We start from the raw sequence: 27,723 nt of genomic DNA on the forward strand, positions 1-27,723 counted from the left end.
GATCCCCACTAGTGTCCCACTCCCTACCTAACACTGATCTCCCCCCACTAGTGTCCCACTCCCTACCTAACACTGACCCCCCCACTAGTGTCCCACTCCCTACCTAACACTGATCCCCCCCACTAGTGTCCCACTCCCTACCTAACACTGATCCCCCCCACTAGTGTCCCACTCCCTACCTAACACTGATCCCCCCACTAGTGTCCCACTCCCTACCTAACACTGATCCCCCCCACTAGTGTCCCACTCCCTACCTAACACTGATCCCCCCCCACTAGTGTCCCACTCCCTACCTAACACTGATCCCCCCCACTAGTGTCCCACTCCCTACCTAACACTGATCCTCCCCACTAGTGTCCCACTCCCTACCTAACACTGATCCCCCCCACTAGTGTCCCACTCCCTACCTAACACTGATCCCCACTAGTGTCCCACTCCCTACCTAACACTGATCCCCCCCACTAGTGTCCCACTCCCTACCTAACACTGATCCCTCCACTAGTGTCCCACTCCCTACCTAACACTGATCCCCCCCACTAGTGTCCCACTCCCTACCTAACACTGATCCCCACTAGTGTCCCACTCCCTACCTAACACTGATCCCCCCACTAGTGTCCCACTCCCTACCTAACACTGATCCCCACTAGTGTCCCACTCCCTACCTAACACTGATCCCCCCCACTAGTGTCCAACTCCCTACCTAACACTGATCCCCCCACTAGTGTCCCACTCCCTACCTAACACTGATCCCCCCACTAGTGTCCCACTCCCTACCTAACACTGATCCCCACTAGTGTCCCACTCCCTACCTAACACTGATCCCCCCCACTAGTGTCCCACTCCCTACCTAACACTGATCCCCCCACTAGTGTCTCACTCCCTACCTAACACTGATCCCCCCCACTAGTGTCCAACTCCCTACCTAACACTGATCCCCCCACTAGTGTCCCACTCCCTACCTAACACTGATCCCCCCCACTAGTGTCCCACTCCCTACCTAACACTGATCCCCCCCCCACTAGTGTCCCACTCACTACCTAACACTGATCTTCCCCACTAGTGTCCCACTCCCTACCTAACACTGACCCCCCCCCCCCACTAGTGTCCCACTCCCTACCTAACACTGACCCCTCCCCACTAGTGTCCCACTCCCTACCTAACACTGATCCCCACTAGTGTCCCACTCCCTACCTAACACTGATACCCCCCCCACTAGTGTCCCACTCCCTACCTAACACTGATCCCCACTAGTGTCCCACTCCCTACCTAACACTGATCCCCACTAGTGTCCCACTCCCTACCTAACACTGATCCCCCCCACTAGTGTCCCACTCCCTACCTAACACTGATCCCCACTAGTGTCCCACTCCCTACCTAACACTGATCCCCCCACTAGTGTCCCACTCCCTACCTAACACTGATCCCCCCACTAGTGTCCCACTCCCTACCTAACACTGATCCCCCCACTAGTGTCCCACTCCCTACCTAACACTGATCCCCACTAGTGTCCCACTCCCTACCTAACACTGATCCCCCCCACTAGTGTCCCACTCCCTACCTAACACTGATCCCCCCCACTAGTGTCCCACTCCCTACCTAACACTGATCCCCCCACTAGTGTCCCACTCCCTACCTAACACTGATCCCCCCACTAGTGCCCCACTCCCTACCTAACACTGATCCCCCCCCACTAGTGTCCCACTCCCTACCTAACACTGATCCCCCCCCACTAGTGTCCCACTCTCTACCTAACACTGATCCCCCCCACTAGTGTCCCACTCCCTACCTAACACTGATCCCCTCACTAGTGTCCCACTCCCTACCTAACACTGATCCCCCCCCACTAGTGTCCCACTCCCTACCTAACACTGATCCCCCCACTAGTGTCCCACTCCATACCTAACACTGATCCCCTCACTAGTGTCCCACTCCCTACCTAACACTGATCCCCCCACTAGTGTCCCACTCCCTACCTAACACTGATCCCCACTAGTGTCCCACTCCCTACCTAACACTGATCCCCCCCACTAGTGTCCCACTCCCTACCTAACACTGATCCCTCCACTAGTGTCTCACTCCCTACCTAACACTGATCCCCCCCACTAGTGTCCCACTCCCTACCTAACACTGATCCCCACTAGTGTCCCACTCCCTACCTAACACTGATCCCCCCACTAGTGTCCCACTCCCTACCTAACACTGATCCCCACTAGTGTCCCACTCCCTACCTAACACTGATCCCCCCCACTAGTGTCCAACTCCCTACCTAACACTGATCCCCCCACTAGTGTCCCACTCCCTACCTAACACTGATCCCCCCACTAGTGTCCCACTCCCTACCTAACACTGATCCCCACTAGTGTCCCACTCCCTACCTAACACTGACCCCCCCCACTAGTGTCCCACTCCCTACCTAACACTGATCCCCACTAGTGTCCCACTCCCTACCTAACACTGATCCCCCCACTAGTGTCCCACTCCCTACCTAACACTGATCCCCCCACTAGTGTCCCACTCCCTACCTAACACTGATCCTCCCCACTAGTGTCCCACTCCCTACCTAACACTGACCCCCCCCACTAGTGTCCCACTCCCTACCTAACACTGACCCCCCCCACTAGTGTCCCACTCCCTACCTAACACTGATCCCCACTAGTGTCCCACTCCCTACCTAACACTGATACCCCCCCCACTAGTGTCCCACTCCCTACCTAACACTGATCCCCACTAGTGTCCCACTCCCTACCTAACACTGATCCCCACTAGTGTCCCACTCCCTACCTAACACTGATCCCCCCCACTAGTGTCCCACTCCCTACCTAACACTGATCCCCACTAGTGTCCCACTCCCTACCTAACACTGATCCCCCCACTAGTGTCCCACTCCCTACCTAACACTGATCCCCCCACTAGTGTCCCACTCCCTACCTAACACTGATCCCCACTAGTGTCCCACTCCCTACCTAACACTGATCCCCCCACTAGTGTCCCACTCCCTACCTAACACTGATCCCCCCCACTAGTGTCCCACTCCCTACCTAACACTGATCCCCCCACTAGTGTCCCACTCCCTACCTAACACTGATCCCCCCACTAGTGTCCCACTCCCTACCTAACACTGATCCCCCCCCACTAGTGTCCCACTCCCTACCTAACACTGATCCCCCCCCCCACTAGTGTCCCACTCTCTACCTAACACTGATCCCCCCCACTAGTGTCCCACTCCCTACCTAACACTGATCCCCTCACTAGTGTCCCACTCCCTACCTAACACTGATCCCCCCCCACTAGTGTCCCACTCCCTACCTAACACTGATCCCCCCACTAGTGTCCTACTCCATACCTAACACTGATCCCCTCACTAGTGTCCCACCCCCTACCTAACACTGATCCCCACTAGTGTCCCACTCCCTACCTAACACTGATCCCCACTAGTGTCCCACTCCCTACCTAACACTGATCCCCCCACTAGTGTCCCACTCCCTACCTAACACTGATCCCCCCCACTAGTGTCCCACTCCCTACCTAACACTGATCCCCCCACTAGTGTCCCACTCCCTACCTAACACTGATCCCCACTAGTGTCCCACTCCCTACCTAACACTGATCCCCCCCACTAGTGTCCCACTCCCTACCTAACACTGATCCCCCCACTAGTGTCCCACTCCCTACCTAACACTGATCCCCACTAGTGTCCCACTCCCTACCTAACACTGATCCCCACTAGTGTCCCACTCCCTACCTAACACTGATCCCCCCACTAGTGTCCCACTCCCTACCTAACACTGACCCCCCCCACTAGTGTCCCACTCCCTACCTAACACTGATCCCCCCCACTAGTGTCCCACTCCCTACCTAACACTGATCCCCCCACTAGTGTCCCACTCCCTACCTAACACTGATCCCCCCACTAGTGTCCCACTCCCTACCTAACACTGATCCCCACTGGTGTCCCACTCCCTACCTAACACTGACCCCCACCACTAGTGTCCCACTCCCTACCTAACACTGATCCCCACTAGTGTCCCACTCCCTACCTAACACTGATCCCCCCACTAGTGTCCCACTCCCTACCTAACACTGATCCCCCCACTAGTGTCCCACTCCCTACCTAACACTGATCCCCCCCACTAGTGTCCCACTCCCTACCTAACACTGATCCCCCCACTAGTGTCCCACTCCCTACCTAACACTGATCCCCCCACTAGTGTCCCATTCCCTACCTAACACTGATCCCCACTAGTGTCCCACTCCCTACCTAACACTGATCCCCCCACTAGTGTCCCACTCCCTACCTAACACTGATCCCCCCACTAGTGTCCCACTCCCTACCTAACACTGATCCCCCCACTAATGTCCCACTCCCTACCTAACACTGATCCCCCCCCACTAGTGTCCCACTCCCTACCTAACACTGATCCCCCCCACTAGTGTCCCATTCCCTACCTAACACTGATCCCTCCACTAGTGTCCCACTCCCTACCTAACACTGATCCCCACTAGTGTCCCACTCCCTACCTAACACTGATCCCCACTAGTGTCCCACTCCCTACCTAACACTGATCCCCCCACTAGTGTCCCACTCCCTACCTAACACTGATCCCCCCCACTAATGTCCCACTCCCTACCTAACACTGATCCCCCCACTAGTGTCCCACTCCCTACCTAACACTGATCCCCACTAGTGTCCCACTCCCTACCTAACACTGATCCCCCCCCACTAGTGTCCCACTCCCTACCTAACACTGATCCCCCCCACTAGTGCCCCACTCCCTACCTAACACTGATCCCCCCACTAGTGTCCCACTCCCTACCTAACACTGATCCCCACCAGTGTCCCTCCTCTCTCCACTCCCTACCTAACCCCCCCACCAGAGTGTCCCTCCTCTCTCCACTCCCTACCTAACCCCCCCACCAGTGTCCCTCCTCTCTCCACTCCCTACCTAACCCCCCCACCAGAGTGTCCCTCCTCTCTCCACTCCCTACCTAACCCCCCCACCAGAGTGTCCCTCCTCTCTCCACTCCCTACCTAACCCCCCACCAGAGTGTCCCTCCTCTCTCCACTCCCTACCTAACCCCCCCACCAGAGTGTCCCTCCTCTCTCCACTCCCTACCTAAACCCCCCACCAGAGTGTCCCTCCTCTCTCCACTCCCTACCTAACCCCCCCACCAGAGTGTCCCTCCTCTCTCCACTCCCTACCTAACCCCCCCACCAGTGTCCCTCCTCTCTCCACTCCCTACCTAACCCCCCCACCAGAGTGTCCCTCCTCTCTCCACTCCCTACCTAACCCCCCCACCAGAGTGTCCCTCCTGTCTCCACTCCCTACCTAACCCCCCCACCAGTGTCCCTCCTCTCTCCACTCCCTACCTAACCCCCCACCAGTGTCCCTCCTCTCTCCACTCCCTACCTAACCCCCCCACCAGTGTCCCTCCTCTCTCCACTCCCTACCTAACCCCCCCACCAGAGTGTCCCTCCTCTCTCCACTCCCTACCTAACCCCCCCACCAGAGTGTCCCTCCTCTCTCCACTCCCTACCTAACCCCCCCACCAGAGTGTCCCTCCTCTCTCCACTCCCTACCTAACCCCCCCACCAGAGTGTCCCTCCTCTCTCCACTCCCTACCTAACACTTGTCGTCCCCTCCTCCCCCCCCACCAGGTGATCAATGCTATAGAGCAGGACTACCGTCTGCCCCCCCCACCAGAGTGTCCCTCCTCTCTCCACTCCCTCATGTTGGACTGTTGGCAGAAAGAGAGAGGCGCTCGTCCACGATTCGCCAACGTGGTCTCAGCGCTCGATAGGCTGATCAGAAACCCCGCCTCCCTGAAGATCACACAGCCGGACGGACCTGGGTAAGAGAGAGAGAGGGAGAGAGTGTGTCTCGAGGGGGGGGGGAGTGTGTTGGACACAGATATGACTATGATATTAATATGAGCTAAGCTCCCTTCAGTTCATAACCTGAGAGGACTGTTGACTGACGCCCCCCCTGTGCCCCCCCCCCCCACACACACACATAAACACATACCTGAGATGACCCCCCCCCTCCGTTCCTCATCTGCTGCCAATCATTCTCACATAACCCTCCCCCTTACTCCTTTCATTTCTCTCTCCTTCTCTTTGGGTATGTAATGTCTCTCCTCTCCTGTTACCCCCCTCTCTCTCTCCACCCCCATGTATCTCTCCTGTTACCTCTCTCTCTCTCCACCCCCATGTATCTCTCCTGTTACCTCTCTCTCTCTCCACCCCATGTATCTCTCCTGTTACCCCTCTCTCTCTCTCCACCCCCATGTATCTCTCCTGTTACCCCTCTCTCTCTCCACCCCCATGTATCTCTCCTGTTACCTCTCTCTCTCTCCACCCCATGTATCTCTCCTGTTACCCCTCTCTCTCTCTCCACCCCCATGTATCTCTCCTGTTACCTCTCTCTCTCTCCACCCCATGTATCTCTCCTGTTACCCCTCTCTCTCTCCACCCCCATGTATCTCTCCTGTTACCCCTCTCTCTCTCCACCCCCATGTATCTCTCCTGTTACCTCTCTCTCTCTCCACCCCATGTATCTCTCCTGTTACCCCTCTCTCTCTCTCCACCCCCATGTATCTCTCCTGTTACCCCTCTCTCTCTCTCCACCCCCATGTATCTCTCCTGTTACCCCTCTCTCTCTCTCTCTCAATCCCCATGTATCTCTCCTGTTACCCCTCTCTCTCTCTCAACCCCATGTATCTCTCCTGTTACCCCTCTCTCTCTCCACCCCCATGTATCTCTCCTGTTACCCCTCTCTCTCTCTCTCCACCCCCATGTATCTCTCCTGTTACCCCTCTCTCTCTCTCCACCCCCATGTATCTCTCCTGTTACCCCTCTCTCTCTCTCCACCCCCATGTATCTCTCCTGTTACCCCTCTCTCTCTCTCCACCCCCATGTATCTCTCCTGTTACCCCTCTCTCTCTCCACCCCCATGTATCTCTCCTGTTACCCCTCTCTCTCTCAACCTCCATGTATCTCTCCTGTTACCCCTCTCTCTCTCTCTCTCTCCACCCCCATGTATCTCTCCTGTTACCCCTCTCTCTCTCTCCACCCCCATGTATCTCTCCTGTTACCCCTCTCTCTCTCTCTCAATCCCCATGTATCTCTCCTGTTACCCCTCTCTCTCTCTCAACCCCATGTATCTCTCCTGTTACCCCTCTCTCTCTCCACCCCCATGTATCTCTCCTGTTACCCCTCTCTCTCTCTCTCCAACCCCATGTATCTCTCCTGTTACCCCTCTCTCTCTCTCCACCCCCATGTATCTCTCCTGTTACCCCTCTCTCTCTCTCCACCCCCATGTATCTCTCCTGTTACCCCTCTCTCTCTCTCCACCCCCATGTATCTCTCCTGTTACCCCTCTCTCTCTCCACCCCCATGTATCTCTCCTGTTACCCCTCTCTCTCTCAACCTCCATGTATCTCTCCTGTTACCCCTCTCTCTCTCCACCCCCATGTATCTCTCCTGTTACCCCTCTCTCTCTCTCCACCCCCATGTATCTCTCCTGTTACCTCTCTCTCTCTCTCTCTCCACCCCCATGTATCTCTCCTGTTACCCCTCTCTCTCTCTCTCCACCCCCATGTATCTCTCCTGTTACCCCTCTCTCTCTCCACCCCCATGTATCTCTCCTGTTACCCCTCTCTCTCTCTCTCTCTCTCCACCCCCATGTATCTCTCCTGTTACCCCTCTCTCTCTCTCTCACCCCCATGTATCTCTCATGTTACCCCTCTCTCTCTCTCCACCCCCATGTATCTCTCCTGTTACCCCTCTCTCTCTCTCTCTCTCCACCCCCATGTATCTCTCCTGTTACCCCTCTCTCTCTCTCTCCACCCCCATGTATCTCTCATGTTACCCCTCTCTCTCTCTCCACCCCCATGTATCTCTCCTGTTACCCCTCTCTCTCTCTCTCCACCCCCATGTATCTCTCATGTTACCCCTCTCTCTCTCTCCACCCCCATGTATCTCTCCTGTTACCCCTCTCTCTATCTCTCCACCCCCATGTATCTCTCCTGTTACCCCTCTCTCTCTCTCCACCCCCATGTATCTCTCCTGTTACCCCTCTCTCTCTCTCTCCACCCCCATGTATCTCTCCTGTTACCCCTCTCTCTCTCTCCACCCCCATGTATCTCTCCTGTTACCCCTCTCTCTCTCTCTCCACCCCCATGTATCTCTCCTGTTACCCCTCTCTCTCTCTCCACCCCCATGTATCTCTCCTGTTACCCCTCTCTCTCTCTCTCCACCCCCATGTATCTCTCCCGTTACCCCTCTCTCTCTCTCTCTCTCCACCCCCATGTATCTCTCCTGTTACCCCTCTCTCTCTCTCTCCACCCCCATGTATCTCTCATGTTACCCCTCTCTCTCTCTCCACCCCCATGTATCTCTCCTGTTACCCCTCTCTCTCTCTCTCCACCCCCATGTATCTCTCATGTTACCCCTCTCTCTCTCTCCACCCCCATGTATCTCTCCTGTTACCCCTCTCTCTCTCTCTCCACCCCCATGTATCTCTCCTGTTACCCCTCTCTCTCTCTCCACCCCCATGTATCTCTCCTGTTACCCCTCTCTCTCTCTCCACCCCCATGTATCTCTCCTGTTACCCCCCTCTCTCTCTCCACCCCCATGTATCTCTCCTGTTACCCCCCTCTCTCTCTCCACCCCCATGTATCTCTCCTGTTACCCCTCTCTCTCTCTCAACCCCATGTACCTCTCCTGTTACCCCTCTCTCTCTCTCTCACCCCCATGTATCTCTCCTGTTACCCCTCTCTCTCTCTCAACCCCCATGTATCTCTCCTGTTACCTCTCTCTCTCTCAACCCCCATGTATCTCTCCTGTTACCCCTCTCTCTCTCCACCTCCATGTATCTCTCCTGTTACCCCTCTCTCTCTCTCCACCCCCATGTATCTCTCCTGTTACCCCCCTCTCTCTCTCCACCCCCATGTATCTCTCCTGTTACCCCTCTCTCTCTCCACCCCCATGTATCTCTCCTGTTACCCCTCTCTCTCTCTCCACCCCCATGTATCTCTCCTGTTACCCCTCTCTCTCTCCACCCCCATGTATCTCTCCTGTTACCCCTCTCTCTCTCCACCCCCATGTATCTCTCCTGTTACCCCCCTCTCTCTCTCCACCCCCATGTATCTCTCCTGTTACCCCCCTCTCTCTCTCTCCACCCCCATGTATCTCTCCTGTTACCCCTCTCTCTCTCCACCCCCATGTATCTCTCCTGTTACCCCTCTCTCTCTCTCCACCCCCATGTATCTCTCCTGTTACCCCCCTCTCTCTCTCAACCCCCATGTATCTCTCCTGTTACCCCTCTCTCTCTCCACCCCCATGTATCTCTCCTGTTACCCCTCTCTCTCTCCACCCCCATGTATCTCTCCTGTTACCCCTCTCTCTCTCTCCACCCCCATGTATCTCTCCTGTTACCCCTCTCTCTCTCCACCCCCATGTATCTCTCCTGTTACCCCTCTCTCTCTCAACCCCCATGTATCTCTCCTGTTACCCCTCTCTCTCTCTCAACCCCCATGTATCTCTCCTGTTACCCCTCTCTCTCTCCACCCCCATGTATCTCTCCTGTTACCCCTCTCTCTCTCTCCACCCCCATGTATCTCTCCTGTTACCCCTCTCTCTCTCTCCACCCCCATGTATCTCTCCTGTTACCCCTCTCTCTCTCCACCCCCATGTATCTCTCCTGTTACCCCTCTCTCTCTCAACCTCCATGTATCTCTCCTGTTACCCCTCTCTCTCTCTCTCTCTCCACCCCCATGTATCTCTCCTGTTACCCCTCTCTCTCTCTCCACCCCCATGTATCTCTCCTGTTACCTCTCTCTCTCTCTCTCTCCACCCCCATGTATCTCTCCTGTTACCCCTCTCTCTCTCCACCCCCATGTATCTCTCCTGTTACCCCTCTCTCTCTCTCTCCACCCCCATGTATCTCTCCTGTTACCCCTCTCTCTCTCTCCACCCCCATGTATCTCTCCTGTTACCCCTCTCTCTCTCTCCACCCCCATGTATCTCTCCTGTTACCCCTCTCTCTCTCTCCACCCCCATGTATCTCTCCTGTTACCCCTCTCTCTCTCCACCCCCATGTATCTCTCCTGTTACCCCTCTCTCTCTCAACCTCCATGTATCTCTCCTGTTACCCCTCTCTCTCTCTCTCTCTCCACCCCCATGTATCTCTCCTGTTACCCCTCTCTCTCTCTCCACCCCCATGTATCTCTCCTGTTACCTCTCTCTCTCTCTCTCTCCACCCCCATGTATCTCTCCTGTTACCCCTCTCTCTCTCTCTCCACCCCCATGTATCTCTCCTGTTACCCCTCTCTCTCTCTCCACCCCCATGTATCTCTCCTGTTACCCCTCTCTCTCTCTCTCTCTCTCCACCCCCATGTATCTCTCCTGTTACCCCTCTCTCTCTCTCTCCACCCCCATGTATCTCTCATGTTACCCCTCTCTCTCTCTCCACCCCCATGTATCTCTCCTGTTACCCCTCTCTCTCTCTCTCTCTCTCCACCCCCATGTATCTCTCCTGTTACCCCTCTCTCTCTCTCTCCACCCCCATGTATCTCTCATGTTACCCCTCTCTCTCTCTCCACCCCCATGTATCTCTCCTGTTACCCCTCTCTCTCTCTCTCCACCCCCATGTATCTCTCATGTTACCCCTCTCTCTCTCTCCACCCCCATGTATCTCTCCTGTTACCCCTCTCTCTCTCTCTCCACCCCCATGTATCTCTCCTGTTACCCCTCTCTCTCTCTCCACCCCCATGTATCTCTCCTGTTACCCCTCTCTCTCTCTCTCCACCCCCATGTATCTCTCCTGTTACCCCTCTCTCTCTCTCCACCCCCATGTATCTCTCCTGTTACCCCTCTCTCTCTCTCTCCACCCCCATGTATCTCTCCTGTTACCCCTCTCTCTCTCTCCACCCCCATGTATCTCTCCTGTTACCCCTCTCTCTCTCTCTCCACCCCCATGTATCTCTCCTGTTACCCCTCTCTCTCTCTCTCCACCCCCATGTATCTCTCCTGTTACCCCTCTCTCTCTCTCTCCACCCCCATGTATCTCTCATGTTACCCCTCTCTCTCTCTCCACCCCCATGTATCTCTCCTGTTACCCCTCTCTCTCTCTCTCTCCACCCCCATGTATCTCTCATGTTACCCCTCTCTCTCTCTCCACCCCCATGTATCTCTCCTGTTACCCCTCTCTCTCTCTCTCCACCCCCATGTATCTCTCCTGTTACCCCTCTCTCTCTCTCCACCCCCATGTATCTCTCTCTGTTACCCCTCTCTCTCTCTCCACCCCCATGTATCTCTCCTGTTACCCCCCTCTCTCTCTCCACCCCCATGTATCTCTCCTGTTACCCCCCTCTCTCTCTCCACCCCCATGTATCTCTCCTGTTACCCCTCTCTCTCTCTCAACCCCATGTACCTCTCCTGTTACCCCTCTCTCTCTCTCTCACCCCCATGTATCTCTCCTGTTACCCCTCTCTCTCTCTCAACCCCCATGTATCTCTCCTGTTACCTCTCTCTCTCTCAACCCCCATGTATCTCTCCTGTTACCCCTCTCTCTCTCCACCTCCATGTATCTCTCCTGTTACCCCTCTCTCTCTCTCCACCCCCATGTATCTCTCCTGTTACCCCCCTCTCTCTCTCCACCCCCATGTATCTCTCCTGTTACCCCTCTCTCTCTCCACCCCCATGTATCTCTCCTGTTACCCCTCTCTCTCTCTCCACCCCCATGTATCTCTCCTGTTACCCCTCTCTCTCTCCACCCCCATGTATCTCTCCTGTTACCCCTCTCTCTTCTCCACCCCCATGTATCTCTCCTGTTACCCCCCTCTCTCTCTCCACCCCCATGTATCTCTCCTGTTACCCCCCTCTCTCTCTCTCCACCCCCATGTATCTCTCCTGTTACCCCTCTCTCTCTCCACCCCCATGTATCTCTCCTGTTACCCCTCTCTCTCTCTCCACCCCCATGTATCTCTCCTGTTACCCCCCTCTCTCTCAACCCCCATGTATCTCTCCTGTTACCCCTCTCTCTCCACCCCCATGTATCTCTCCTGTTACCCCTCTCTCTCTCTCCACCCCCATGTATCTCTCCTGTTACCCCTCTCTCTCTCTCTCTCCACCCCCATGTATCTCTCCTGTTACCCCTCTCTCTCTCCACCCCCATGTATCTCTCCTGTTACCCCTCTCTCTCTCTAACCCCCATGTATCTCTCCTGTTACCCCTCTCTCTCTCTCAACCCCCATGTATCTCTCCTGTTACCCCTCTCTCTCTCCACCCCCATGTATCTCTCCTGTTACCCCTCTCTCTCTCTCCACCCCCATGTATCTCTCCTGTTACCTCTCTCTCTCTCCACCCCCATGTATCTCTCCTGTTACCCCTCTCTCTCTCCACCCCCATGTATCTCTCCTGTTACCCCTCTCTCAACCTCCATGTATCTCTCCTGTTACCCCTCTCTCTCTCTCTCTCCACCCCCATGTATCTCTCCTGTTACCCCTCTCTCTCTCTCCACCCCCATGTATCTCTCCTGTTACCTCTCTCTCTCTCTCTCTCCACCCCCATGTATCTCTCCTGTTACCCCTCTCTCTCTCTCTCCACCCCCATGTATCTCTCCTGTTACCCCTCCTCTCTCTCTCCACCCCCATGTATCTCTCCTGTTACCCCTCTCTCTCTCTCTCTCTCTCCACCCCCATGTATCTCTCCTGTTACCCCTCTCTCTCTCTCTCCACCCCCATGTATCTCTCATGTTACCCCTCTCTCTCTCCACCCCCATGTATCTCTCCTGTTACCCCTCTCTCTCTCTCTCTCCACCCCCATGTATCTCTCCTGTTACCCCTCTCTCTCTCTCTCCACCCCCATGTATCTCTCATGTTACCCCTCTCTCTCTCTCCACCCCCATGTATCTCTCCTGTTACCCCTCTCTCTCTCTCCCACCCCCATGTATCTCTCATGTTACCCCTCTCTCTCTCTCCACCCCCATGTATCTCTCCTGTTACCCCTCTCTCTCTCTCTCCACCCCCATGTATCTCTCCTGTTACCCCTCTCTCTCTCTCCACCCCCATGTATCTCTCCTGTTACCCCTCTCTCTCTCAACCCCCATGTATCTCTCCTGTTACCTCTCTCTCTCTCTCAACCCCCATGTATCTCTCCTGTTACCCCTCTCTCTCTCCACCTCCATGTATCTCTCCTGTTACCCCTCTCTCTCTCTCCACCCCCATGTATCTCTCCTGTTACCCCCCTCTCTCTCTCCACCCCCATGTATCTCTCCTGTTACCCCTCTCTCTCTCCACCCCCATGTATCTCTCCTGTTACCCCTCTCTCTCTCTCCACCCCCATGTATCTCTCCTGTTACCCCTCTCTCTCTCCACCCCCATGTATCTCTCCTGTTACCCCTCTCTCTCTCCACCCCCATGTATCTCTCCTGTTACCCCCCTCTCTCTCTCCACCCCCATGTATCTCTCCTGTTACCCCCCTCTCTCTCTCTCCACCCCCATGTATCTCTCCTGTTACCCCTCTCTCTATCCACCCCCATGTATCTCTCCTGTTACCCCTCTCTCTCTCTCCACCCCCATGTATCTCTCCTGTTACCCCCCTCTCTCTCTCAACCCCCATGTATCTCTCCTGTTACCCCTCTCTCTCTCCACCCCCATGTATCTCTCCTGTTACCCCTCTCTCTCTCCACCCCCATGTATCTCTCCTGTTACCCCTCTCTCTCTCTCCACCCCCATGTATCTCTCCTGTTACCCCTCTCTCTCTCCACCCCCATGTATCTCTCCTGTTACCCCTCTCTCTCTCAACCCCCATGTATCTCTCCTGTTACCCCTCTCTCTCTCTCAACCCCCATGTATCTCTCCTGTTACCCCTCTCTCTCTCCACCCCCATGTATCTCTCCTGTTACCCCTCTCTCTCTCTCCACCCCCATGTATCTCTCCTGTTACCCCTCTCTCTCTCTCCACCCCCATGTATCTCTCCTGTTACCCCTCTCTCTCTCCACCCCCATGTATCTCTCCTGTTACCCCTCTCTCTCTCAACCTCCATGTATCTCTCCTGTTACCCCTCTCTCTCTCTCTCTCTCCACCCCCATGTATCTCTCCTGTTACCCCTCTCTCTCTCTCCACCCCCATGTATCTCTCCTGTTACCTCTCTCTCTCTCTCTCTCCACCCCCATGTATCTCTCCTGTTACCCCTCGCTCTCTCTCTCCACCCCCATGTATCTCTCCTGTTACCCCTCTCTCTCTCTCCACCCCCATGTATCTCTCCTGTTACCCCTCTCTCTCTCTCTCTCTCTCCACCCCCATGTATCTCTCCTGTTACCCCTCTCTCTCTCTCTCCACCCCCATGTATCTCTCATGTTACCCCTCTCTCTCTCTCTCACCCCCATGTATCTCTCCTGTTACCCTCTCTCTCTCTCTCTCTCTCCACCCCCATGTATCTCTCCTGTTACCCTCTCTCTCTCTCTCCACCCCCATGTATCTCTCATGTTACCCCTCTCTCTCTCTCCACCCCCATGTATCTCTCCTGTTACCCCTCTCTCTCTCTCTCCACCCCCATGTATCTCTCATGTTACCCCTCTCTCTCTCTCCACCCCCATGTATCTCTCCTGTTACCCCTCTCTCTCTCTCTCCACCCCCATGTATCTCTCCTGTTACCCCTCTCTCTCTCTCCACCCCCATGTATCTCTCCTGTTACCCCTCTCTCTCTCTCTCCACCCCCATGTATCTCTCCTGTTACCCCTCTCTCTCTCTCCACCCCCATGTATCTCTCCTGTTACCCCTCTCTCTCTCTCTCCACCCCCATGTATCTCTCCTGTTACCCCTCTCTCTCTCTCCACCCCCATGTATCTCTCCTGTTACCCCTCTCTCTCTCTCTCCACCCCCATGTATCTCTCCTGTTACCCCTCTCTCTCTCTCTCTCTCCACCCCCATGTATCTCTCCTGTTACCCCTCTCTCTCTCTCTCCACCCCCATGTATCTCTCATGTTACCCCCTCTCTCTCTCCACCCCCATGTATCTCTCCTGTTACCCCTCTCTCTCTCTCTCCACCACCATGTATCTCTCATGTTACCCCTCTCTCTCTCTCCACCCCCATGTATCTCTCCTGTTACCCCTCTCTCTCTCTCTCCACCCCCATGTATCTCTCCTGTTACCCCTCTCTCTCTCTCCACCCCCATGTATCTCTCCTGTTACCCCTCTCTCTCTCCACCCCCATGTATCTCTCCTGTTACCCCCCTCTCTCTCTCCACCCCCATGTATCTCTCCTGTTACCCCTCTCTCTCTCTCAACCCCATGTACCTCTCCTGTTACCCCTCTCTCTCTCTCTCACCCCCATGTATCTCTCCTGTTACCCCTCTCTCTCTCTCAAGCCCCATGTATCTCTCCTGTTACCTCTCTCTCTCTCAACCCCCATGTATCTCTCCTGTTACCCCTCTCTCTCTCCACCTCCATGTATCTCTCCTGTTACCCCTCTCTCTCTCTCCACCCCATGTATCTCTCCTGTTACCCCCCTCTCTCTCTCCACCCCCATGTATCTCTCCTGTTACCCCTCTCTCTCTCCACCCCCATGTATCTCTCCTGTTACCCCTCTCTCTCTCTCCACCCCCATGTATCTCTCCTGTTACCCCTCTCTCTCTCCACCCCCATGTATCTCTCCTGTTACCCCTCTCTCTCTCCACCCCCATGTATCTCTCCTGTTACCCCCCTCTCTCTCTCCACCCCCATGTATCTCTCCTGTTACCCCCCTCTCTCTCTCTCCACCCCCATGTATCTCTCCTGTTACCCCCCTCTCTCTCTCCACCCCCATGTATCTCTCCTGTTACCCCCCTCTCTCTCTCTCCACCCCCATGTATCTCTCCTGTTACCCCCCTCTCTCTCTCAACCCCCATGTATCTCTCCTGTTACCCCTCTCTCTCTCCACCCCCATGTATCTCTCCTGTTACCCCTCTCTCTCTCCACCCCCATGTATCTCTCCTGTTACCCCTCTCTCTCTCTCCACCCCCATGTATCTCTCCTGTTACCCCTCTCTCTCTCCACCCCCATGTATCTCTCCTGTTACCCCTCTCTCTCTCAACCCCCATGTATCTCTCCTGTTACCCCTCTCTCTCTCTCAACCCCCATGTATCTCTCCTGTTACCCCTCTCTCTCTCCACCCCCATGTATCTCTCCTGTTACCCCTCTCTCTCTCTCCACCCCCATGTATCTCTCCTGTTACCCCTCTCTCTCTCTCCACCCCCATGTATCTCTCCTGTTACCCCTCTCTCTCTCCACCCCCATGTATCTCTCCTGTTACCCCTCTCTCTCTCTCAACCCCTCTACTCCCCTACAGTATAACAACCTCATCATGATTCATAATGTCTTCCCCCTCTTCTCCCCCAGTTCCTCCCAGCCCCTGTTAGACCAACGTCCCCCCCCTCCCCTGTCAGCCTGTGGGTCTGTCTCAGAGTGGCTTCATGCTATCAAGATGTCTCGTTATGAAGAGAGCTTTACACAGGCAGGATTCACCAACCTGGAGGTCATCGCACAGATCTCTACAGAGTACGTATTACACACTACACACTACACAGAGCACACTACACACTACACACTACACAGAGCACACTACACACTACACACTACACAGAGCACACTACACACTACACACTACACAGAGCACACTACACACTACACACTACACAGAGCACACTACACACTACACACTACACAGAGCACACTACACACTACACACTACACAGAGCACACTACACAGAACACACTACACACTACACAGAGCACACTACACACTACACACTACACACTACACAGAGCACACTACACACTACACACTACACAGAGCACACTACACAGAACACACTACACACTACACAGAGCACACTACACACTACACACTACACACTACACAGAGCACACTACACACTACACACTACACAGAGCACACTACACAGAGCACACTACACACTACACACTACACACTACACAGAGCACACTCACACTACACACTACACAGAGCACACTACACACTACACACTACACAGAGCACACTACACACTACACACTACACAGAGCACACTACACACTACACAGAGCACACTACACACTACACAGAGCACACTACACAGAGCACACTACACACTACACACTACACAGAGCACACTACACACTACACAGAGCACACTACACACTACACACTACACACTACACACTACACAGAGCACACTACACACTACACAGAGCACACTACACACTACACAGAGCACACTACACACTACACACTACACAGAGCACACTCACACACTACACACTACACACTACACACTACACAGAGCACACTACACACTACACACTACACAGAGCACACTACACACTACACACTACACAGAGCACACTACACACTACACACTACACAGAACACACTACACACTACACACTACACAGAGCACACTCATACACTACACACTACACAGAGCACACTACACACTACACACTACACAGAGCACACTACACACTACACACTACACAGAGCACACTCATACACTTATTAAACTCTCTCTCTCTTCCCCTCTCCCTCCTCCTCCTCTCCCTCCTCCCCCACCTCCTCCTCCTCTCTCTCCTCCTCCTCTCCCTCCTCCTCTCCCTCCTCCTCCTCTCTCTCCTCCTCCTCTCCCTCCTCCTCCTCCTCCTCCTCTCTCTCCACCTCCTCTCCCTCCTCCTCTCTCTCCTCCTCCTCTCCCTCCTCCTCTCCCTCCTCCTCCTCTCTCTCCTCCTCCTCTCCCTCCTCCTCCTCCTCCTCCTCTCTCTCCTCCTCCTCTCTCTCCACCTCCTCTCCCTCCTCCTCTCCCTCCCCCACCTCCTCCTCCTCTCCCTCCTCCTCCTCCCTCTCCCTCCTCCCCCACCTCCTCCTCCCTCTCCCTCCTCCCCCACCTCCTCCTCTCTCTCCTCCTCCTCTCCCTCCTCTCTCTCCTCCTCCTCTCTCCTCCTCCTCCTCTCTCCTCTCCCTCCTCCTCCTCCTCCTCTCTCCTCTCCCTCCTCCTCCTCCCTCTCCCTCCTCCCCCACCTCCTCCTCTATCCTCCTCCTCTATCCTCCTCCTCCTCTCTCTCCTCTAGGGACCTGTTGCGTATAGGAGTGACTCTAGCAGGACACCAGAAGAAGATTCTCTCTTCCATCCAGACCCTTAGAGTTCTCAAAACTCCTCCCACACTCAGATACTGACCAATCACCTATCACAGCCTCCTGGAAGCTCCCCCCAACCTTCCATACTGGCCAATCACACCAAAGCCCTCCAACAAGCCACCAGCCAACCACGTACCAGTTGTGACGATGTCACTATGCCAACGGTGTCCCAAGCCAATCATTGTACTCGGTTCCACTGTGATGACACAATAGATGTGTGTGTACTCTTCAACCAATCAGGAAAACGGAGAGAGAGACAGTCATGACCTTCAGTTTTATAATACTGCCTTGTTGGAGTCCACGGGAATACTGAACATTAACTTGGTTTTATAATACTGCCTTGTTGGAGTCCACGGCAATACTGAATATTAACTTGGTTTTATTATACTGCCCTGTTGGAGTCCACGAGAATACTGAACATTAACTTGGTTTTATTATACTGCCCTGTTGGAGTCCACGGGAATACTGAACATTAACTTGGTTTTATAATACTGCCTTGTTGGAGTCCACGGCAATACTGAACATTAACCTAGTTTTATTATACTGCCCTGTTGGAGTCCACGGGAATACTCAACATTAACTTGGTTTTATAATACTGCCTTGTTGGAGTCCACAGGAATACTGAACATTAACTTGGTTTTATAATACTGCCTTGTTGGAGTCCATGGGAATACTGGACATTAACTTGGTTTTATAATACTGCCTTGTTGGAGTCCACAGAATACTCAACATTAACTTGGTTTTATAATACTGCCTTGTTGGAGTCCACAGGAATACTGGACATTAACTTGGTTTTATAATACTGCCTTGTTGGAGTCCAAAGGAATACTGGACATTAACTTGGTTTTATAATACTGCCTTGTTGGAGTCCACAGGAATACTGGACATTAACTTGGTTTTATAATACTGCCTTGTTGGAGTCCACGGGAATACTCAACATTAACTTGGTTTTATAATACTGCCTTGTTGGAGTCCAAAGGAATACTGGACATTAACTTGGTTTTATAATACTGCCTTGTTGGAGTCCACGGGAATACTCAACATTAACTTTGTTTTATAATACTGCCTTGTTGGAGTCCATGGGAATACTGGACATTAACTTGGTTTTATAATACTGCCTTGTTGGAGTCCTTGGGAATACTGGACATTAACTTGGTTTTATAATACTGCCTTGTTGGAGTCCACGGGAATACTGAACATTATCGTTGTTTTATAATACTGCCTTGTTGGAGTCCATGGGAATACTGGACATTAACTTGGTTTTATTATACTGCCTTGTTGGAGTCCATGGGAATACTGGACATTAACTTGGTTTTATAATACTGCCTTGTTGGAGTCCTTGGGAATACTCAACATTAACGTTGTTTTATAATACTGCCTTGTTGGAGTCCACAGGAATACTGGACATTAACGTTGTTTTATAATACTGCCTTGTTGGAGTCCACAGGAATACTCAACATTAACTTGGTTTTATAATACTGCCCTGTTGGAGTCCACGGGAATACTCAACATTAACTTGGTTTTATAATACTGCCTTGTTGGAGTCCACGGGAATACTCAACATTAACTTGGTTTTATAATACTGCCTTGTTGGAGTCCACAGGAATACTGGACATTAACTTGGTTTTATAATACTGCCCTGTTGGAGTCCACGGGAATACTCAACATTAACTTGGTTTTATAATACTGCCTTGTTGGAGTCCACGGGAATACTCAACATTAACTTGGTTTTATAATACTGCCTTGTTGGAGTCCACAGGAATACTGGACATTAACTTGGTTTTATAATACTGCCTTGTTTGAGTCCACGGGAATACTGAACATTAACTTGGTTTTATAATACTGCCGGGATCCTCTGGGAATACTGTGGAAGATTTTTCCTCTGGATCACTGTTTGGGATGAAGGATTTCTCCCGATCAGGTTTCCCCAGATACTCCCTCTGACTGGGGTGTGGTGCTGGACCTTGTAGACTGACTGCTTCTAGAGCGACTAACTCTGATTTAAAACCTGACTTCTAGAGACTGACTCTGATTTAAAACCTGACTTCTAGAGAGACTGACTCTGATTTAAAACCTGACTTCTAGAGAGACTAACTCTGATTTAAAACCTGACTTCTAGAGAGACTAACTCTGATTTAAAACCTGACTTCTAGAGACTGACTCTGATTTAAAACCTGACTTCTAGAGACTAACTCTGATTTAAAACCTGACTTCTAGAGAGACTGACTCTGATTTAAAACCTGACTTCTAGAGACTAACTCTGATTTAAAACCTGACTTCTAGAGAGACTAACTCTGATTTAAAACCTGACTTCTTCTAGAGAGACTGACTCTGATTTAAAACCTGACTTCTAGAGAGACTGACTCTGATTTAAAACCTGACTTCTTCTAGAGAGACTGACTCTGATTTAAAACCTGATTTCTAGAGACTAACTCTGATTTAAAACCTGACTTCTAGAGAGACTGACTCTGATTTAAAACCTGACTTCAAGAGAGACTGACTCTGATTTAAAACCTGACTTCTAGAGACTAACTCTGATTTAAAACCTGACTTCTAGAGACTGACTCTGATTTAAAACCTGACTTCTAGAGACTAACTCTGATTTAAAACCTGACTTCTAGAGAGACTAACTCTGATTTAAAACCTGACTTCTAGAGACTGACTCTGATTTAAAACCTGACTTCTAGAGAGACTAACTCTGATTTAAAACCTGACTTCTTCTAGAGACTAACTCTGATTTAAAACCTGACTTCTAGAGACTGACTCTGATTTAAAACCTGACTTCTTCTAGAGACTAACTCTGATTTAAAACCTGACTTCTAGAGACTGACTCTGATTTAAAACCTGACTTCTAGTGAGACTAACTCTGATTTAAAACCTGACTTCTAGAGACTGACTCTGATTTAAAACCTGACTTCTAGAGACTAACTCTGATTTAAAACCTGACTTCTAGAGACTGACTCTGATTTAAAACCTGACTTCTTCTAGAGACTAACTCTGATTTAAAACCTGACTTCTAGAGACTGATTCTGATTTAAAACCTGACTTCTTCTAGAGACTAACTCTGATTTAAAACCTGACTTCTAGAGACTGACTCTGATTTAAAACCTGACTTCTTCTAGAGACTAACTCTGATTTAAAACCTGACTTCTAGAGAGAATGACTCTGATTTAAAACCTGACTTCTAGAGAGACTAACTCTGATTTAAAACCTGACTTTTAGAGACTGACTCTGATTTAAAACCTGACTTCTTCTAGAGACTGACTCTGATTTAAAACCTGACTTCTTCTAGAGAGACTGACTCTGATTTAAAACCTGACTTCTAGAGAGACTGACTCTGATTTAAAACCTGACGTCTAGAGAGACTGACTCTGATTTAAAACCTGACTTCTAGAGAGACTGACTCTGATTTAAAACCTGACTTCTAGAGACTGACTCTGATTTAAAACCTGACTTCTAGAGAGACTTACTCTGATTTAAAACCTGACTTCTAGAGACTGACTCTGATTTAAAACCTGACTTCTTCTAGAGAGACTGACTCTGATTTAAAACCTGACTTCTAGAGAGACTAACTCTGATTTAAAACCTGACTTCTTCTAGAGAGACTGACTCTGATTTAAAACCTGACTTCTAGAGAGACTGACTCTGATTTAAAACCTGACTTCTTCTAGAGAGACTGACTCTGATAACATGATCAGGTCTATATGGACTTCTTAGGAACGAGAGAGAGGGGTGTGTAAAACACACAGAGAGAGAGGGTAAACAGAGAGAGATAGAGAGGGGGGTAAAAGAGAGAGAGAGAGAGAGGGCAAAACAGAGAGAGATAGAGAGAGGGAGGGGGATAAAAGAGAGAGAGGAGGATGGAGGATCATAAAAGACTGATAGACTGATAAAGATGGACGATTCTCCTCTCGTCTATCATCTCCATATATTTGTTCTTGGGTCAGTGTTTAAAGATACAATACCTCCATGGTCTAGTGAGACCGGCGACTTCCAGGACGTCTGCTGTCATCTCATGACCTCTCCCAAGTCACAGAGGTACTGATGGACACTAGAGTTGACCTCTGAACTCTGACCCGAGCCCAGGACTACATGACCTATGGACCTATGGGGAGTTTATTCCTGAGGCCTCTCCCGTTGCATTGTGGGAGAGGTAGTATCCCAGGCCCTCACATTGAACGCTCTGTATTGAAGTTGTTTATTGTTTATTTTTATGATGAATTCAGGATGTTTTGTAATAATTATAATTATTTTGTTGCCTTTTCTAAGAAGCAGTTAATAAATATGACTGATATATATTATTGTTATAGTATATATACAGTCATAAATATGACTGAGCGATATCTATTTGAGAGAAGATTGATTGGGAGAGGGGCTTGTCTGTCTGTCGCTGTGACCAATCACAATAAAGATGACCTAAGCTGTCCCGCCCACCCTGTGTACCACGTCACCTGTGTCTCTGTGTGTGTGTGTGTGTGTGTGTGTGTGTGTGTGTGTGTGTGTGTGTGTGTGTGTGTGTGTGTGTGTGTGTGTGTGTGTGTGTGTGTGTGTGTGAATCTCGGAAAGTGTGTGTGTTAATCAGAGTCCTGCAGGTCTTTATCTAGTGAGAGACCTGTTGACAGACTGTTAGAGGAGTCCTGCAGGTCTTTATCTAGAGAGAGACCTGTTGACAGACTGTTAGAGGAGTCCTGCAGGTCTTTATCTAGAGAGAGACCTGTTGACAGACTGTTAGAGGAGTCCTGCAGGTCTTTATCTAGAGAGAGACCTGTTGACAGACTGTTAGAGGAGTCCTGCAGGTCTTTATCTAGAGAGAGACCTGTTGACAGACTGTTAGAGGAGTCCTGCAGGTCTTTATCTAGAGAGAGACCTGTTGACAGACTGTTAGAGGAGTCCTGCAGGTCTTTATCTAGAGAGAGACCTGTTGACAGACTGTTAGAGGAGTCCTGTAGGTCTTTATCTAGAGAGAGACCTGTTGACAGACTGTTAGAGGAGTCCTGTAGGTCTTTATCTAGAGAGAGACCTGTTGACAGACTGTTAGAGGAGTCCTGCAGGTCTTTATTCGCCCGCTTTGAGGATAACACAGTGCCACCGACGCGGCCAAGAACTGTGGGCTTCTTCCTTCTGTGAGTAAGACATTTAAACGTGTTAACCCTCGCAAGGCTGCCGATCCAGCCGCATCCTTAGCCGTGTCCTCAGAGCATGCGCAGACCAGCTGGCTGGAGTGTTTACAGACATATTCAATCTCTCCCTATCCCAGTCTGCTGTCCCCACATGCATCAAGATGGCCACCATTGTTCCTGTACCCAAGAAGGCAAAGGTAACTGAAATAAATGACTACCGCTCCATAGCGGCTTTGAGGAACTAGTCAAGGATCATATCACCTCCACCTTACCTCCACCTTACCTGACACCCTAGACCCACTTCAGTTTGCTTACCGCCCAAATAGATCACACAGACGATGCAATAGCCATCACACTGCACACTGCCCTATCCCATCTGGACAAGAGGAATACCTATGTAAGAATGCTGTTCATTGACTACAGCTCAGCATTCAACACCATAGTACCCTCCAAGCTCATCACTAAACTGGAGGACCTGGGTCTCAGCCCTTTGCAACTGGATCCTGGACTTCATCACTGTAGATATATATATAGTTTTTAAACGTTAATTTCTTACTGTGGTCAATAATATTGTATTTAATTATTTTCAAGGTATTATTTATTAATATGCTTTCAATTAATAACACCACCCCAGGTGGTGAGGGTAGGTAACAACATCTCCACCCCGCTGATCCTCAACACTGGGGCCCCACAAGGGTGCGTTCTCAGCCCCCTCCTGTACTCCCTGTTCACCCATGACTGCGTGGCCATGCACGCCTCCAACTCAATCATCAAGTTTGCAGATGACACAACAGTAGTAGGCCTGATTAACAACAATAACGAGACAGCCTACAGGGAGGACGTGAGGGCCCTGTTGAGGAAATAACCTCAACATCAACAAAATGAAGGAGCTGATCAAAGTTGGGACCGAGAGACTGAAAAACAGCTTCTATCTAAAGGCCATCAGACCAGTTTATCTGGTGTCATAACGTGTTGCCCTAGGAGACTAAATACAGTTTATCTGGGGTCATAACGTGTTGCCCTGGGAGACTAAATACAGTTTATCTGGGGTCATAACGTGTTGCCCTAGGAGACTAAATACAGTTTATCTGGAGTCATAACGTGTTGCCCTGGGAGACTAAATACAGTTTATCTGGGGTCATAACGTGTTGCCCTAGAAGACTAAATACAGTTTATCTGGGGTCATAACGTGTTGCCCTGGGAGACTAAATACAGTTTATCTGGGGTCATAACGTGTTGCCCTGGGAGACTAAATACAGTTTATCTGGGGTCATAACGTGTTGCCCTAGGAGACTAAATACAGTTTATCTGGGGTCATAACGTGTTGCCCTAGGAGACTAAATACAGTTTATCTGGGGTCATAACGTGTTGCCCTAGGAGACTAAATAGAGTTTATCTGGGGTCATAACGTGTTGCCCTGGGAGACTAAATACAGTTTATCTGGGGTCATAACGTGTTGCCCTGGGAGACTAAATACAGTTTATCTGGGGTCATAACGTGTTGCCCTAGGAGACTAAATACAGTTTATCTGGAGTCATAACGTGTTGCCCTAGGAGACTAAATACAGTTTATCTGGGGTCATAACGTGTTGCCCTAGGAGACTAAATACAGTTTATCTGGGGTCATAACGTGTTGCCCTGGGAGACTAAATACAGTTTATCTGGGGTCATAACGTGTTGCCCTAGGAGACTAAATACAGTTTATCTGGGGTCATAACGTGTTGCCCTGGGAGACTAAATACAGTTTATCTGGGGTCATAACGTGTTGCCCTGGGAGACTAAATACAGTTTATCTGGGGTCATAACGTGTTGCCCTAGGAGACTAAATACAGTTTATCTGGGGTCATAACGTGTTGCCCTAGGAGACTAAATACAGTTTATCTGGAGTCATAACGTGTTGCCCTGGGAGACTAAATACAGTTTATCTGGGGTCATAACGTGTTGCCCTAGGAGACTAAATACAGTTTATCTGGGGTCATAACGTGTTGCCCTAGGAGACTAAATACAGTTTATCTGGGGTCATAACGTGTTGCCCTGGGAGACTAAATACAGTTTATCTGGAGTCATAACGTGTTGCCCTAGGAGACTAAATACAGTTTATCTGGGGTCATAACGTGTTGCCCTAGGAGACTAAATACAGTTTATCTGGGGTCATAACGTGTTGCCCTGGGAGACTAAATACAGTTTATCTGGGGTCATAACGTGTTGCCCTAGAAGACTAAATACAGTTTATCTGGGGTCATAACGTGTTGCCCTGGGAGACTAAATACAGTTTATCTGGGGTCATAACGTGTTGCCCTGGGAGACTAAATACAGTTTATCTGGGGTCATAACGTGTTGCCCTAGGAGACTAAATACAGTTTATCTGGAGTCATAACGTGTTGCCCTAGGAGACTAAATACAGTTTATCTGGGGTCATAACGTGTTGCCCTAGGAGACTAAATAGAGTTTATCTGGGGTCATAACGTGTTGCCCTGGGAGACTAAATACAGTTTATCTGGGGTCATAACGTGTTGCCCTGGGAGACTAAATACAGTTTATCTGGGGTCATAACGTGTTGCCCTAGGAGACTAAATACAGTTTATCTGGAGTCATAACGTGTTGCCCTAGGAGACTAAATACAGTTTATCTGGGGTCATAACGTGTTGCCCTAGGAGACTAAATACAGTTTATCTGGGGTCATAACGTGTTGCCCTGGGAGACTAAATACAGTTTATCTGGGGTCATAACGTGTTGCCCTAGGAGACTAAATACAGTTTATCTGGGGTCATAACGTGTTGCCCTGGGAGACTAAATACAGTTTATCTGGGGTCATAACGTGTTGCCCTGGGAGACTAAATACAGTTTATCTGGGGTCATAACGTGTTGCCCTAGGAGACTAAATACAGTTTATCTGGGGTCATAACGTGTTGCCCTAGGAGACTAAATACAGTTTATCTGGAGTCATAACGTGTTGCCCTGGGAGACTAAATACAGTTTATCTGGGGTCATAACGTGTTGCCCTAGGAGACTAAATACAGTTTATCTGGGGTCATAACGTGTTGCCCATGGAGACTAAATACAGTTTATCTGGGGTCATAACGTGTTGCCCTGGGAGACTAAATACAGTTTATCTGGGGTCATAACGTGTTGCCCTGGGAGACTAAATACAGTTTATCTGGGGTCATAACGTGTTGCCCTAGGAGACTAAATACAGTTTATCTGGGGTCATAACGTGTTGCCCTAGGAGACTAAATACAGTTTATCTGGGGTCATAACGTGTTGCCCTGGGAGACTAAATACAGTTTATCTGGGGTCATAACGTGTTGCCCTGGGAGACTAAATACAGTTTATCTGGGGTCATAACGTGTTGCCCTAGGAGACTAAATACAGTTTATCTGGGGTCATAACGTGTTGCCCTAGGAGACTAAATACAGTTTATCTGGGGTCATAACGTGTTGCCCTGGGAGACTAAATACAGTTTATCTGGGGTCATAACGTGTTGCCCTAGGAGACTAAATACAGTTTATCTGGGGTCATAACATGTTGCCCTAGGAGACTAAATACAGTTTATCTGGGGTCATAACGTGTTGCCCTAGGAGACTAAATAGAGTTTATCTGGGGTCATAACGTGTTGCCCTGGGAGACTAAATACAGTTTATCTGGGGTCATAACGTGTTGCCCTAGGAGACTAAATACAGTTTATCTGGGGTCATAACGTGTTGCCCTAGGAGACTAAATACAGTTTATCTGGGGTCATAACGTGTTGCCCTGGGAGACTAAATACAGTTTATCTGGGGTCATAACGTGTTGCCCTGGGAGACTAAATACAGTTTATCTGGGGTCATAACGTGTTGCCCTGGGAGACTAAATACAGTTTATCTGGGGTCATAACGTGTTGCCCTGGGAGACTAAATACAGTTTATCTGGGGTCATAACGTGTTGCCCTGGGTGTCAAGTTCTGACCTTAGTTCCATTTTTATGTCTTTATTTTAGTTTGGTCAGGGCGTGAGTTGGGGTGGGCATTCTATGTTGTTTTTCTATGTTTTGTTCTGTACGTCATATTTCTATGTGTTTGGCCTAGTATGGTTCTCAATCAGAGGCAGGTGTCGATCATTGTCTCTGATTGAGAATCATACTTAGTTAGCTTGTTTTCCCACTAGGGGTTGTGGGTAGTTGATTTCCGTTTCAGTGTTTGCACCATTCGAGACTGTGTCGGTTTTCATTTTGGATTCTCTTGTTCTTTTTGTATTTTGTATTTCATTCTCATTAAAAGATATTATGGATACGTACCACGCTGCACATTGGTCCGATATTTCCTACTCCTCCTCAGACGAAGAGGATGAAAGCCGTTACACTGGGTCTAAAAGACTAAATAAAGCCGTTACACTGGGTCTAAAAGACTAAATAAAGCCGTTACACTGGGTCTAAAAGACTACATAAAGCTGTTACA

General features: G+C 50.6%; 1 protein-coding gene across 7 annotated transcripts in view; it reads left to right on the plus strand.

Annotated features, from left to right (window-relative positions):
- The window catches only part of LOC139561156 (ephrin type-B receptor 4b-like), a 121,176-nt gene extending 98,571 nt beyond the window's left edge, over positions 1–22,605 (plus strand). For all 7 annotated transcript variants that reach the window (XM_071378059.1, XM_071378063.1, XM_071378060.1 and 4 more), the window contains 3 exons: positions 5,657–5,850; positions 16,381–16,539; positions 18,106–22,605. In XM_071378059.1, the coding sequence (XP_071234160.1) occupies positions 5,657–5,850; positions 16,381–16,539; positions 18,106–18,211 (459 nt within the window). In that variant the 3' untranslated portion in view covers positions 18,212–22,605. The remainder of the gene's footprint in view (positions 1–5,656; positions 5,851–16,380; positions 16,540–18,105) is intronic.
- The last annotated feature ends 5,118 nt before the right edge of the window (positions 22,606–27,723 follow it).

The sequence above is a fragment of the Salvelinus alpinus genome, chromosome 31 (assembly GCF_045679555.1).
Source record: "Salvelinus alpinus chromosome 31, SLU_Salpinus.1, whole genome shotgun sequence".
NCBI classification, from domain to species: domain Eukaryota; kingdom Metazoa; phylum Chordata; class Actinopteri; order Salmoniformes; family Salmonidae; genus Salvelinus; species Salvelinus alpinus.